General features: G+C 39.2%; 1 protein-coding gene across 4 annotated transcripts in view; it reads right to left on the bottom strand.

The window, feature by feature from the left end:
- Window positions 1-15364, bottom strand: part of PLEKHB2 (pleckstrin homology domain containing B2) — a 71645-nt gene that overhangs the window by 23856 nt on the left and 32425 nt on the right. For all 4 annotated transcript variants that reach the window (XM_036076892.2, XM_036076889.2, XM_036076891.2 and 1 more), the window contains exons 3-5: window positions 11910-12062; window positions 10465-10567; window positions 292-331 (exon numbers count right to left, since the gene is read on the bottom strand). In XM_036076892.2, coding sequence (XP_035932785.1) covers window positions 292-331; window positions 10465-10567; window positions 11910-12062 — 296 coding nt within the window. The remainder of the gene's footprint in view (window positions 1-291; window positions 332-10464; window positions 10568-11909; window positions 12063-15364) is intronic.

The following is a 15364-nucleotide window of genomic DNA, read 5'->3' as shown; positions in this document are numbered from 1 at the left end:
AAATCACAGAACTCAAAGTGTTGCAAAACTTTCTCAGATACAGACATTTCTGGAAGGTAACACTGAAACCAGTGTTGCCTATATTCAGAGGGCTCCTTCTGCCTTAAAAGGTTTGCCAAAATCTAGCTTGCTCTAATACCAGTGAAAGGTGCCTCACCTAGCTATGACTACTCAGCCATGGCTGGATGGCCAAGAGACCCATTCCCATTTCCCTTTCCTAATCCCCTACCCTTCCATTTGTTACAGCAAACTAGGTGAAAACGTTACTGGTGATTGCCCTTAGCAACTTACTGTGTTTGTCCTGGAATCCTGGAGTGTAAATTTCCAGGCCCTGAAAAAAAGAAAAAGGGATGTTTTATTTAAGGTAATCCAACATCTATTTCAATGATTCTCAAACCTGTGTTGGCATCAAAATTTCTGAAAAAGCTTGTTTCAAGAACAGGTCTTCAGCCCTCACCCCAAACCTATTCAATCAAAGCATTTGAAACATGCACAAGAAATAAATATGCAAAAAATATGTATCTATGGTACATACACTATATAATATTTAAAGCATAATCTATGACTATACAGTTTTTGCTTTACTCTTTAGTAACTATAAAATGCACCATGCTTACTATACCGCAATTTGCTTCATCAATTCATGTCACACACACGGATCTGCATTTGTTTTTAATGGCTACATAATGTTCCATGATGTGAGATTCAGACTGTCAGCGATTTTTTTGTAATTGAAAATAATACTGGTATTTTTTTCTCAGCTTGAGAAACTGACACATAACATGTAAGTTTAAGCTATATAATGTGGTGATCTGATATATATGTATCACAGTAAGATTAATACCTTCATTCCCTCACATAACTGCTTTATTTATTTTTTCTGGTGATAACATTTAAAATTTACTCCCTTAACTTGTTCAAGTATATAATAAGGTATTTGTTAATTATAATCACCATACTATATAATTAGATGCCCAACTTATTCATCACATAGTTGAAAGTCTGTACCCTTCAACCAACATCTGATTTCCCCCAACCACCAGCCCTGGGCAACCACCATTCATTCTACTATTTTTAGGAATCTGGCTTTTTTAGATTCTACCAGTAAGTGAGACCATATAGTATTTGTCTTTCTCTGTTTGACTTATTTCACTTAGCACAATGCCCTCAAGGTCCATCCATGATGTTGCAAAGGGAGGATTTCCTTCTTTTTTTCATGACTGAATAATGTTCTGTGTGTGTGTCCCATTTTCTTTATCCATTCATCCATCAACATCTGCTTAGGTTGTTTCATGTTTTGGATACTGTGAATAATGCTGCATTGAACATGTGGGTGCAAGTATCTCTTCAAGATAATGATTTCATTTCCTTCAAGACAGATATCCAGAGAGGGATTGCTAGATCATATGCTGGTTCTACTTTTAGTTTTTTTAGGAACACCATAATATTTCCATAGTGGCTTGTACCAATTTACATTCCTGCCAACAATGCACAGGGTTCCCTTATCTCTATATCCTCACCAACATTTATCTTTTGTCTTTTTGGTAACAGCCATTCTAGGAGGTGTGAGGTAATCTCATTATATTTTTGATTTGCATCCCTGGTGATTAGTGATGTTGAGCATCTTTTCCTTTTGGCCATTTGTGTATCTTTGGAAAAATATCTATTCAAGTCCTTTGCCCATTTTAAAATAAACCTGTGGGGTTTTTTGCTATGAAGCTGTATAAGCTCCTTATATATTTTGGATACCAAGCCCTTATCATGTAGATGGTTTACAAATATTTTCTCCCAGGGGCACCTGGGTTGCTCAGTCAGTTCAGGTCACGATCTCAGGGTCCTGGGGTTGAGCCCTGTGTCGGGCTCCCTGCTCAGTCAGTGGGGACTCTGCTTCTCCCGCTCCCTCTGCCCCTCCCAACTCATGCTCTCTCTCTCTCTGATAAATAAAATCTTAAAAATATATTTTTTTCTCCCATTCCATAGGATGCCTTTTCATTTTTCTGATTGTTTCTTTTGTTCTGCAGAAGCTTTACAATTTGATGTGGTGCCATGTGTTTACTTTTGTCTTTGCTGCCTGCGCTTTTGGTGTTATATCCAAAAAAATCACTGCCAAGACCAATGTTAAAGAGCTTTTTCCCAAAACTACCATTTTCGTACACCATACACAAAAATAAACTCAAAATGGGTTAAGGACCTAAACCTGAGACCTAAAACCAAAAAATCCTAGAAGAGAGCACAGACAGTAATTTCTCTGACGTAAGCCATAGCAACTTCTTTCTTGATATCTCCTGAGGCAAGGGAAACAAAAGTAAAAATAAACTACTGGGACTACATCAAAGTAAAAAGCTTCCTCACAACAAAGGAAACAACCAATAAAACTAAAAGACAACCTACAGAATGGGAGAAGGTATTTGCAAATGGCATATCTGATAAAGGTTAGTATCCAAAATATATAAAGAACTTCTAAAACTCAACACCCAAAAAACAAATAATCCAATTAAAATAGGGCAGAAGACATGAATAGACATTTCTCCAAGGAGACAGCCAGATGGCCAACAGACACATGAACTCAACATCACTCGTCATCAAGGAAATGCAAATCAAAACCACAGTGAGATTGATGGCAGCATAATATTCCATTGTATATATATACCACATCTTCTTTATCCATTCATCTGTCGATGGACATCTTGGCTCTTTCCACAGTTTGGCTATTGTGGACATTGCTGCTATAAACATCAGGGTGCACATACCCCTTCGGATCCCTACAAAACCACAGTGAGATACCTCACACCTGTCCAGAATGGCTAAAATCAACAACACAAGAAACAAGTGTTGGCGAAGATGTGGAGAAAAAGGAACCCTCTTGCACTTGTGGGTGGGAATGTGAACTGGTGCAGTCACTATAGAAAACAGTATGGAGGCTCCTCAAAAAATTAAAAATGGAATTACCCTATGATCCAGCAATCACACTCCTGAATACTTACCCAAAGAATATGAAAACACTAATTTGAAGAGCTATACACATCCCTATGTTTACTGCAGCATTATTAACAGTGGCCACACAGCAGCCCAAGAGTCCATCAACAGATGAATGGATAAAGAAGTGGTGTGTGTGTATATGTGTATATGTATACATATGTGTGTATGTATATGCATATATACGTGTATGTATATGTATACAGACACATATGTACGTATACACACACATATATATACACACATACACACACAATGGAATACTATCAGCCATAAAGAAGAATAGAATCTTTCCATTTGCAACAACATGAATGGAGCTAGAGTATTATGCTAAGCAAAAAAAGCCAGAGAAAGACAAATAACCCTATGATTTCATTCATTTGTGGAATGTGAGAAACAAAAGAAATGAAAAAAGGAAAAAAGAGAGACAGACAGACAAACACAAACCAAAAAGGAGAGTCTCAACTATGGAGAACAAATGGATGGTTGCTAGAGGGGAGGTGAGTGGGAGGGATAGGTGACATTGGTGAAGACGATTAAGAGTACAACTTATCACAATAAACACTGTATAACGGACAGAATTGTTGGATCACTGTACTGTACACCTGAAATTGATGTAGCACTGTATGTTAATGTACAAGAATTAAAAAAAAAAAAGACAAAGAGCTTTTTCCCTATGTCTTCTAGTAGTTTAACAGTTTAAGGTCTTACATTTAAGTTTCTAATCCACTTTGAATTAACCAGTGTGAGTAGTCTAAGATAGCATTCTCATTTCATTCTTTTGCATATCATCCAGTTTTCCCAGCACCATTTATTGAAGAGACTGTCCTTTCCCCATTGAGTATTCTTTGCTCCCTCATCAAATATTATTAACCATACACCTGACTGGCTCAGTCAGAAGAGCACACGACTCTTGATCTCAGGGTCATGAGTTTGAGCCACAAAGAGATTACTTAAATAAATAAAAAATAAACTTTATGGGGTGCTTGGGTGGCTCAGTCAGTTAAGTGTCTGCCTTCAGCTCAGGTCATGATCCTGGGTCCTGGGATCGAGCCCCACATCCGGCTCCCTGCTCAGTGGAGAGCCTGCTTCTCCCTCTCCCTCTGCCTGCCACTCTGCCTACTTGTGCTCTCTATCTCTCTGTCAAATCAATAAAATCTTTTAAAAAAAATTAAATTAAAATAAAATAAATAAAAAAATAAAAAATAAACTTTAAAAATATGTATTATTGACTACATACACGTGGCTTTATTTCTGGACTCTTAATCTGTTCCATTTGTCTATGTTGTCTATGTGTATCCCAATACCACAGTTTTGATTACTATAGTTTTGCAATAAAGTTTGAAATCCAGAATTGTGATGTCTCCAGACTTGTTCTTTCTTTGGCTATTCAAGGTCTTTTGTGGTTCCCCTTGAGTTTTAGGATTGCTCTTTTTATTTGAAAAATGCCATTGAAACTGACAGGAACTACACTGAATTTACAGATGGTTTTGGGTAGTATGAACATTCTAATGATATTAATTCTTCCAATCCATGAACCCAGGGTATCTTTCCATTTGTCTGTGTCATCTTCAATTTCTTTCATCAATGTCTTGCAATTTTCAGTGTACAGATCTTTCATCTCCTTGGTTAAATTTATTCTTTCTTTTTTTTTAAGCATTTTATTATTTTTAATGCTATTACAAATGGGATTTTCTTTTTCAGAAGTTTTGTTAGTATAAAGAAATGCAACTGATGTTTTTTTTTTTTTTTTTTTTTTTTTTAAGATTTTATTTATTTATTTGATAGAGAATGAGAGACAGAGAGCATGAGAGGGAGGAGGGTCAGAGGGAGAAGCAGACTCCCTGCCGAGCAGGGAACCCGATGCGGGACTCGATCCCGGGACTCCAGGATCATGACCTGAGCCGAAGGCAGTTGCTTAACCAACTGAGCCACCCAGGCGCCCCAAGAAATGCAACTGATGTTTGTACGTTGGGTTTATATCCTATAATTTTACTGAACTCATTTATTAGATCTAACAATTTTTTGGTGGAGTCCTTAGGGTTTTCTTTTTTTTTTTAAGATTTTATTTATTTGTCAGAGAGAGAGTGAGCAGAAGCAGGGGGAACAGCAGGCAGAGGGAGAAGCAGGCTCCCCGCTGAGCAAGGAGCCTGATACAGGACTCGATTCCAGGATGCTGGCTGGGATCATGACCTGAGCTGAAGGCAGACACTTAACCAACTGAGCCACTCAGGCATCCCTCTTTAGGGTTTTCTATATAGAAGATCAGATCATCCATAAACAGAGACAATTTTACTTCTGCCTTTCCAATTTAAATGCCTTTTATTTTTCTTTCTTGCCTAACTACTTTGGCTAAGACTTCCTGTGTACTGAATAGAAGTAGTAAGAGTGGGCAATCCTTGTCTTATTCCTGATCTTGGTGGGAAAGCTTCCAACTTGTCACTGTTGAATATGTTAGCTGTGGATTGGTCATACATGAGAACTACGCTATTATTAAAACAAACATCCTTATTACCTTTGTACCCTTATGTAAACATTTCTATAGGACAAATTCCAAAGAGTGAAACTGCTAGGTCAAGAAATATAAACATATTTCAGTGGACACTGCCAAAGGACCCTGGGAAAAGTTGTAACAAATTCTATTCCTACTAACTGCCCATATATGGTCACAAAAACTAGATACCTAAATCTTAAGTCTCACAAATTTTCTGTTCTCCCTCCCTCATCCCCTCACCTTTCTTAATGACTCTCTATCGTTCTGCTCTTATCTATACCAGTTCCTTTTCTGTTTTATTGTCATTTCATTACCTCCTTGAGTTAAAAGCTTTGCTAAGTTATTTTCAAGCTAAGCTACTTTCAAACATTCTGGTTTCCTAATGGATGCAATCAAGTTGCAAAATTCCCCCAACAGATTTATAAGCAGTTCACTACTATCATTCATTTTGCTAAAGGGTATCCTATTGGATTGTTCATATATTGTATCTGGATTTAATACTGCCAGGTAGGAGAGTCTATTATGGACTTTGGTCTAATTCAGTTCTAGTATTTCAGAAAGTTTTTCTTGCATTGAATTTCTAACTACCTTCTTGGGTTCTGTACTTTGCAGACTATTGATCAATAATCTTCCTGATAAACTCTTTTAGTCTAACATAATTCTGATCTTTTCTCTAAATTCTTTAATCTTTTCCCCCTGCTTTCCCTGAGAGTACGCTCAAGTCTTTCCTTCATGTCAGTGATTCATTTTTTAGTTGGGCTTGTACCCCAAGTAAGGGAGCCAAGATTTAAATTAGATTATAAAATGAATGGCAGATATACCCTACGACGGACCTTCTTGGCTACACAGATGCTAAAGGGCACAGAAGAAACATGAATTCCCTCTCTCGTGCAGTTTATATTCTAATAAAAAGAGACAAACAAGGTAAACAAATAGCTAATTAGATTGTAAGTATGTGTGTATATGTATGATGCAAGAGAGGGGGTTATAATTTTAAATATGGTAGCCAGGAAAGCATTCTTGGAAAATTCGATTCTGTTTTGTGGGTTTTATTTTCCTACAGATGAGGAGCTTTTTCTGAGGCTTATTACATTTTCCTCCTTATTTTTCCTTTACAATATATTTGGCACACCATTTCTTTGCATCCTGCTCATGTTTAACATGGGAAATGATACCTAAAAATTCTATTTGCTCTCATATAGTATGTGTTATTTCTTCTTGACACCCTTCCTACTTAATCTGACATCTATTGGTAGCCCCACCTCACTCCACCCCAGCAACAGACTAGGTGTTACCCTCAATCATTTTTCTGTAATCAAAGAGAATAATGGTGAGAGAAAAGAAAATTCCTTGTGGCAGTTAAGTCCTTTCTGAAAAATCTGGCTTCTACACTCTTCTGAGCATATTCTTTTGAATGTCTCATGCTAGGACTTACTTCATCAGCCACAGAATTATTCTACTCCTGTGAGCTCTGAAGTCTTCCCGTGGCTCTGGAATGACAAACCCTGGTGGGAACCTTCCACCCTCCACTGAGGTCCCAAGGATATCATATTCTCAAGGGTTTTTCCTTAGCTTTCCCAAAAAGTACCTTACTCCTTTAGTCAACATCCTTCCAGACTGCAGAGTATTACTGAAAATTTGCAAGACTTAACTAACTCCTCTTGTTACTACTTCTGGGAGTTGGAGGTAAAAACAATGAAACATCTCAACAAAATCTTCTAATTCTTTCTTTGGCCATCACTCTTTGTAGTTGGTGCTTAAAGCTGAACTTCTTCATTTGGCTGTTACTGCTAAAAGGTTTCCCCTTCATTTCACCATTTTTACTCAAAGGTCTCAGTTATGGGTTGAATTCTGTCCTCTGCCAAAAAAAAAGTTGAAGTCCTAATCCCCAGTACCTTTGACTTATTTAGAAATAAGGTTTTGGGGCGCCTGGGTGGTGCAGTCAGTTAAGTGTTCAGCTCAGGTTGTGATCTCAGGGTCATGAGATCAACTCCACGTAGGGCCCTGTGCTCAGCACAGAGTCTGCTTAAGACACTCTCTCCCTCTCCCTCTGCCCCTTCCCAGGCACATGTGCACTCTCTCTAAAATAAATAAATAAATCTTAAAGAAAAGAGAAGAAAAAGGAAGGAAGGAAGGAAGGTAGGTTGGTCGGTCTTTACAGATGGACTCAAGATGAGGTCATACTGAATTAATGCGGATCCTTACTCTAATACAGTCGGTGTCCTTTTAAGAGAACATCTGGACACAGACACACAGGGAGAATGTCTTTTTACAACAGAGGCAGAAATTGGACTGACGCAGTGGCAAGCCAAAGAACGCCAAGGATCAATGGCCACAACCCAAACTAGGAAAAGGCAAGGAAGGATTCTACTCAGGAGTCTCAGAGGGAGCAACGCTCTGCTGACACGCTGAGCTCAGACTCCTAGCTTCCACAACTGTGAGAGAAAACATTTGTTGTTTTAAGGCACCCAGTTTGTGGCAGCCATGGGAAACTAACAGTCTCCTGAAACTAAGAGTCTCCTATTCTTTACTTTTTTACCTTTCTGAGTCATTTTATTTCAAGTGTGTTTCTTGTTAACAGACTATATAGTTAGACTTTGCATTTTTTACCCAATCTCAGATCTTATTCTTTTTAAGGGGAATTTAACCAGTTCACATTTACTGAGATCATAAACATCATCAGTCTAATTACTGCTAGTTCCAGATATTTTTGCCACTACTTAAACATTCCATGTAACACCTCAGTGTATAGCAGAACAGAGCAGTTAAGAACAAAGGTCTCTGTGGAGACAAAGGTTCAAATCCTGAGTCTAGTCTGTTAGCTCTAAAATCTTGGGAAGTGTGGTAGGCAGAATGACGTCTACATCCTAATCCCAAAAACCTGTGAATGTTATCTCACAGGGCAAAAGGGACTCTACAGCTGTAATTAAGGTTAAGGACTTTGAGATGGGGAGATTACCCTGGATTACCCAGGTTGGCCCAAACTATTCATTAAGTGCTTAAAAGCATATAACCTTCCCCACCTGCAGAGAACCAAAGAGATGACCGCAAGAAAAGGGCATGGCCCAGAAGCCAAGAAACCAGGAAGCCTTTAGAAACTTAAAAGACAAGCAGACTCTCCCCTAGAGCCTGCCAATACTATAAGACCCAGTGTTGGACTCCTGACCTTCAGAAATGCAATCATAAATTTGTATTGTTTGAAGCCACTAAACTCAGGGTAATTTATTATAGGAGCATTAAAAAAGTGATATAGGGTGGTGCCTGGGTGGCTCAGTTGGTTAAGCGTCTGCCTTCAACTCAGGTCATGATCCCAGGGTCCCCTGGGATCAAGCCCCATGTCAGGCTCCCTGCTCAGCAGGCAGGAAGGCTGCTTCTCCCTCACCCTCTGCCGCTCCACCTACTTGTGCTCTTTCTCTCCTTCTCTCTGTCAAATAAATAAAATCTTTAAAAAAAGAAAAGAAAAGAAAAAAAGTGATATACTAGTTTCTTATAACAAGAACAGCACTTACCTTATAAGATAGGGTGAGGATTAAATAACATATATAAAGCAGTTAGCATAGTGCCCAGTGCCAAGTAAGTGTTCAATATACATGTTTAAATTGTTAAGTAGTAATACTGTAAGTCCAGTTTATTAAAAAGTAGCAAACTGGCTTTACGTGTGGTCATTTCTCCATCAGTCTACAGGAAAGCTATATCTCTTCCAGAAAGTATCATTTAAGATTCACTGGTATGAATCAGAAGAGTGTAAAAAAGCAGCTATATATGGGATTTAAAATTAATTCTGTGAGTTTAGCATGGAATAAATGTTTATATTTAAAATGAACATATATGTGAAATGCAGAGCAAGCACTCGACAAACTGGTCTGGATTGTATGAAAATAGTCACCTACATATAAATATTTTAATATAAATGAATATTACAATAATCTGTTAGTGAATTCTTACAATGTCCAGACTTAACTCATAAGAGTGGTACAGAGTGAGGGGCGCCTGGGTGGCTCAGTCGTTAAGCGTCTGCCTTCGGCTCAGGTCATGATCCCAGGATCCTGGGATCGAGCCCCGCATTGGGCTCCCTGCTCAGCGGGAGGCCTGCTTCTCCCTCTCCCGCTCCCCCTGCTTGTGTTCCCTCTCTCACTGTGCCTCTCTCTGTCAAATAAATAAATAAAATCTTTAAAAAAAAATAAAAAAAAAAAAAGAGTGGTACAGAGTGGCCAGGAAAAAAAAAAATTCTTCCCCCCAAATTCTTTTTTTGTTGTTGTTTTTGAGAGAGAGAGAGAGAGGGAGTGTGCATGTGCTTGTGCTTGGGCAGAGAGAGAGGGGGAGAGAGAGAGAATCTTAAGCAGGCTCCACACCCAACGTGGAGCCCAATGAAGGGCTCGATCTCATGACCCTGAGATCATGACCTGAGCTGAAATCAAGAGTCTGATGCTTAACTGACAGAGCCACCTAGGCGCCCCCTCACCCCCAAATTGTATTTAATCAGTGCTTTCAAGATTCTGATCCAATTTCACTGCCAATGTTAACAGGCTGAGAACTGATAAAGCTGGGTTTTCTTTCTTGCGGCTCTACATCTCTTCTTCAGAGATGGCAGATGGAGCAAGAACCACCAAAGGAAGGAACAGACTGTGTAATAGAGATGTCAGCGCTTTTTTAAAAGACATTTACATAAAAAGAACAAGATTTAAGAACCCATTCAACTACGCCCATTACCCAATGTACATCTAGTAATGAAAAAGTACAAAGTGGCTATATACTAATACTTTGTCATTCCCGCTATAATGGGATCTTGCCTGCACAGCTCTGGAGAAGCAGAAACTAGGACGAGAGTTATTAGGCATGGAATAAGGCCCTGTTACATTTGTTTCACACATCCTCTGAGTCACTTATTCTGCTGCCTGAAGGAAAACGCCATTCTCATTCTACTCCCTTCCTGATAACTGGAAATTAAAACACAACACTTTTTAAATTAAAACACATAAAAACCCAAAACTTACAAACAATCATCTGTGCTTTCTGCACAAAGAGTGATAGTTTTCCCATCTCGGCAAACAATCTGCAGCATACAGTCTTTTGGCTTCCCATCTGGAGGCTGAATATCTGTGAAAAGTTAAGTAGAATAAGGCAATATTTATATAGTTCTTTTTAAAGGCTTTATTCTTACCTAACAGCTCAGATAAGCAAAGGACGAGTATTTCAGAACGTTCCAATAACAAAACATCTTTGTCCTGCTCTACAGAACCAAGCACATGAATTACAACTCTGTTCCAATTAAACTTTCTGCAGGAGGGGCGCCTGGGTGGCTCAGTCGGTTAAGCATCTGCCTTCAGCCTGGGTCATGTTCTCAGGGTCCTGGGATGGAGCCCCACATCAGGCTCCCTGCTCAGCGGGGCATCTGCTTCTCCCTCTTCCCCTCCTCCCACTCGTGCACTATCTCCCTCCCTCTCTCAAATAAATAAAATCTTTAAATAAATAAATAAATAAACAAACAAACTTCCTCCAGGAAGAACAAGCAGGCCTCTTCTGGAGGACAATCCATATACAGAGATGTATAGAACAGCCCAGATATTAGAAGAATAAGCCCCAAACAATGAAAAGTGTTAATGAGCATCAGATAACAGAATACTTACTGTTTTTATTCACAGGAAATACTAAACTGGATCACTGCTTTAAAAGTGAAAATCATACTTTAAAGTAGCTCTGTGTACCAAGAAATAAGGTCTGTGATATTTGAGCCTGGTTTAGGTAGGTATTTCAACAGCTAGTCGTCCATGGACACTTGTGTTTCAAGAACTAACATGCAGGGGGGCAAGATGTTACAACAACAATGGTTACTACAAGCATATAGGCCATTTGTAACTCTTTAATTCAAAAACTATTTATAGGAGCAGGATGTTTCAAACATCAAGGTTTACTAAAACAGACTCTATTCCAAATAGAAACAGAGCTAATAAGCAGGGAAGTCTACATACGCCCTTAATAAGAAATAGAAAAGTCTATACTTATTAAAAATTTATTCCTTTAAAATGAATATAAGGAATAACTCAGGAAACCAAGGCATCATGGATTTTTAAGTAACTGACTGGTGGTGTCATCAATAAGATGCCTGTTTCTGAGCAACAAAACCTATGCACTACCTAGGGTGGTTCCATCTTTCTTGGGGATCCCAGCACTCTGGTTATTCTCCACCACTTTCTCCATGACAGAGCAAGGAATGTGGACTGCTGGGTCTGATTCAGATGAGAAAATTAATCTGCCCCAATCATATGATTCATGATCCAAGTGTCTGGATGCCCACTGTGTTTACCTCCCTTGTTTGATGAAAGATGAAACCCTTCTTTGGTCTGTCAATGAAAGCAAAATGAGTAAGGAAAATGATTCAACTCCCACCAAGAATGGGGAAGGGTAGAGGACAGAAGCTGGCCACAACTGACTCACTTACCCCGACACTCGTGCCCGGTGCGGATATTGATGCAGTCCACTGGCATATGGACCTTATCCTCGACACTCTGCCGAGTTTGGTCATCATAATAGATCAGGTGACCATCTGACCACAGGTCAAACCAATTCTTCTTCCAACGCTTCAAAATAGTACCTGAAAAAAATGGAAAGGTTGGCTTTGAGCCAAAAAAAGCAAGGACTTTATCCTCTAGCTCACAGGTAACTGAAACGAAGGAAATTTTTCTCTGGCCCCATAAGTACACATGCATACAGTTGCCCAGAGCACTACATCAAAATGGAGATGAAATCAAACTCCAATGGCACAAACACCCATGCTGTACATGCACCTTACACTAAAGATACTAAGAATGCTGCCAACTTAATAGTCCGAAAATTTTTTTTTAAAGTTCAATAAAACCTTGATTTTGATAACAAGTGTTGGTGAGGATGTAGAGGAAAAAAGAACCATCATGTTGGTGGGAATGTAAACTGGTACAGCCACTGTGGAAAACAGTATGGATGCTCCCCCAAAAATTAAAAACAGAAATACCATATGGTCCAATAATTCTACTACTATTTACCCAAAGACAACAAAAACACTAATTCAAAAACATATAGGCACCATGTTTATTGCAGCATTATTTACAATAGCCAAGATATGGAAGCAACCTAAGTTGCTAAGTGTCCATCAATAGACAGATGGATAAGGAAGATGTGATAGTTATATACAATGAAATATTATGCAGTCATAAAAAAGGATGAGACTGTGCCATTTGTGATGATATGGTTGGACTGAGAAAGTATTACACTAAGTGAAATAAATCAGACTGAGAAAGACAAATACTGTATTATTCCACTCAATGTGGAATCTAAAAAAAAAAAACAAATGAATAAACAAACATTAAAAGCAGAAACAACACATAAATACAGAGAACAAACTGATGGTTGCCAGATGGGAAAGGGCTGGGAGGATGGGCAAAACAGAGGAAGGGTAGTGGGAGATAGAGGCTTCCAGTTATGAAATGAGTAAGTCATGGGAATAAAAGGCACTGCATGAAGAATACAGTCAATGATATTGTAACAGTGATGTATGGAAACAGATGGTAGCTACGCTTGTGGTGAGCATAGCATAACAAGAGTTACACACCTGAAACTAACGTAACATTATGTCAACTATACTCAAAATTTTAAAAACCAAAAAAAACCCAAAATCCTTCATTTTAAGCTAATAAAACATATAATATTTAATTTTCCATGTAGTATATCTACACTCTCCCAGGAGTATTTAACTTTGCTAAACTGATCAGAGAACACTGGACTGTGAAGTCTCTATATACAAAAAACAATAATACATTCCTCTTTTAAAAAAACATGTTTTGTTTTGTTTTTCTCGAAGAGCTTTCACATATATTCTTCTCTAACATTCACCTTCCCTTAAAGCCCATGGTGTGGGAGGGTCTCCCTGCTTCAGACAGACACAGAAGCAGGTTCGGACACTGGGTGTACCCACAGCCAAGACACTGACTCCCATCCTGTGTGCATCTGTCCTGCTACCTCATACGTCCCTATCAGTTTAGGGAATTCATCCTAACATTTGTAATCTTGGACTAGGCACTTAACTTTATGAAACTCAAATTTCCCTATTAGCCAAAAAGGAAAACTAAAAGGCCAAGTCAGTCACCCCTGCTCCTTCCTCACACCCAGACACTACCTACTACATCCTTTGTTCCTGTAGATCCCACCCTTCTTGGCCATCGTGCACAAATCCCATTCCATGTACCTCTCCTTATGCTCCCATAGCCATTACTGGTGTGAACTAAATATGCATCATATCAGCCCTCCAAATTTCTTTTACCACTATCAGGCACCCTCCTTGCTAAGAAGGGCATCCACAGCAGTGTCCCAAACTGATAAATAAGTGACATCAGCATCCACTTGATTGGCAGCCCCTGAGCTGTACAGAAACTACCAAAAAGAGCCACCCAGACACACAGGTGGACCGGATTAGGGAGTTCTACCCAAGTATCTCACCTGCCACCAAAGCCCTGACTGCAGATTCCCAAATTAGGCTGTCCTCCATAGTCCTAAAGGTCTGTGTGGCAATAGCAATAAAAGCAATCCTCCAGACCACTTTGCATACATGTAACCATCTGTGTACCTCTGCTACCCAGTGAATATAATACAAGTCACCTCATCTTATTTTATTAGGATTGATAGTTCTGATTTTTGCAAAGGAAAATGGAATAAGTCTTCTGAATATACACTTCAAGACTGCCATGGACCAGGACACTAGAAAAGTCTGTACAACTTATTTAAAAGACATCTATTTTGTGTACGTCATCACGCTAGGCATTGACTGGGAGAGGGGACAAAAAGTCAAAATGGTCACTGTTCACTTATGTTGACAGAACATTTACACTGAGTCATGGTGAAGAAAGGAAAGCTTGTCCTCAAACAAGGACGCAGCAAAGCCTAAAGAGAAAACCAGAGGATATCCATAGGACCAGGAAAGGAAGGTACATCCTCTAGGTCCAAACAAGGCTCTCCACATCCCCTGACAATTTAGGGAAGGATGGGATCACAAAACCCAAAACAAAGAAACTTACACAAAGACTGGGGCTAGGCTCCAATATGCCAGGACTTTCTTTTTAAAGCAACATTGCTCTATCTATTCTTAGAATATAGAACTGTCACAGACCTTGAAAGGACACCTGGTTCAGCTCCAGGTCTGGGAATGTAGAACTAGTGACAGGACAAATAAGCTGAAGGCTTGTGTCCTGGTAGAAAGTGTGTCAATGCCGAAATGACACAGTCCTGAATCTGAATACAGGTTTGCCACCCACAGTGTTAAGTTACCTAATATCACTAAAACTCAATTTCTTCAACTAGAAACCAGGATAATGCCACCTACCTCACAGAGCTGCTGTGGTAAGTACATAATATATGTAAAATCTATGTAACAAGGTCACAAACAACCTTCATAAATAATAGTTTTTATAAACCATCTAAGGTATGCAGTCCATTCTTCACTGCTAGTCTCAATTTTAGCTAAGTTCTGAAGATAACCCCCCAACAGAAATTTGTATCTGAATAATAAACAGTATAAACTATAGTTCAGTTTTTTGCTAGAGTCATAAATGATATAGTAGTCATTTTTCCCTTAACTCTGCTCTTTCTAGAAGGACAGCAGAATAATCTGTTTACTTTTTCTCTAATGAACAGAGTTGGTTATTCCTGCTTTAGAACACACCATGAATCTGGGAGCCTGGGTGGCTCAGTCGGTTAAGCGTCTGCCTTTGGCCCAGGTCATGATCCCAGGATCCTGGGATTGAGTCCTGCATTGGGCTCCCTGCTCAGCAGGGAGTCTGTTTCTCCCTCTCCCTATGCCCATCCCCACTGCTCATGCATTCTCTCTCTCTCTCTCATGCTCACACACTCTCTCTCTCTGCCTCTCTC

Source organism: Halichoerus grypus, chromosome 4 (assembly GCF_964656455.1).
Source record: "Halichoerus grypus chromosome 4, mHalGry1.hap1.1, whole genome shotgun sequence".
Taxonomy (NCBI): Eukaryota; Metazoa; Chordata; class Mammalia; order Carnivora; family Phocidae; genus Halichoerus; species Halichoerus grypus.
This window is presented reverse-complemented; position numbering and strand designations above follow the sequence as displayed.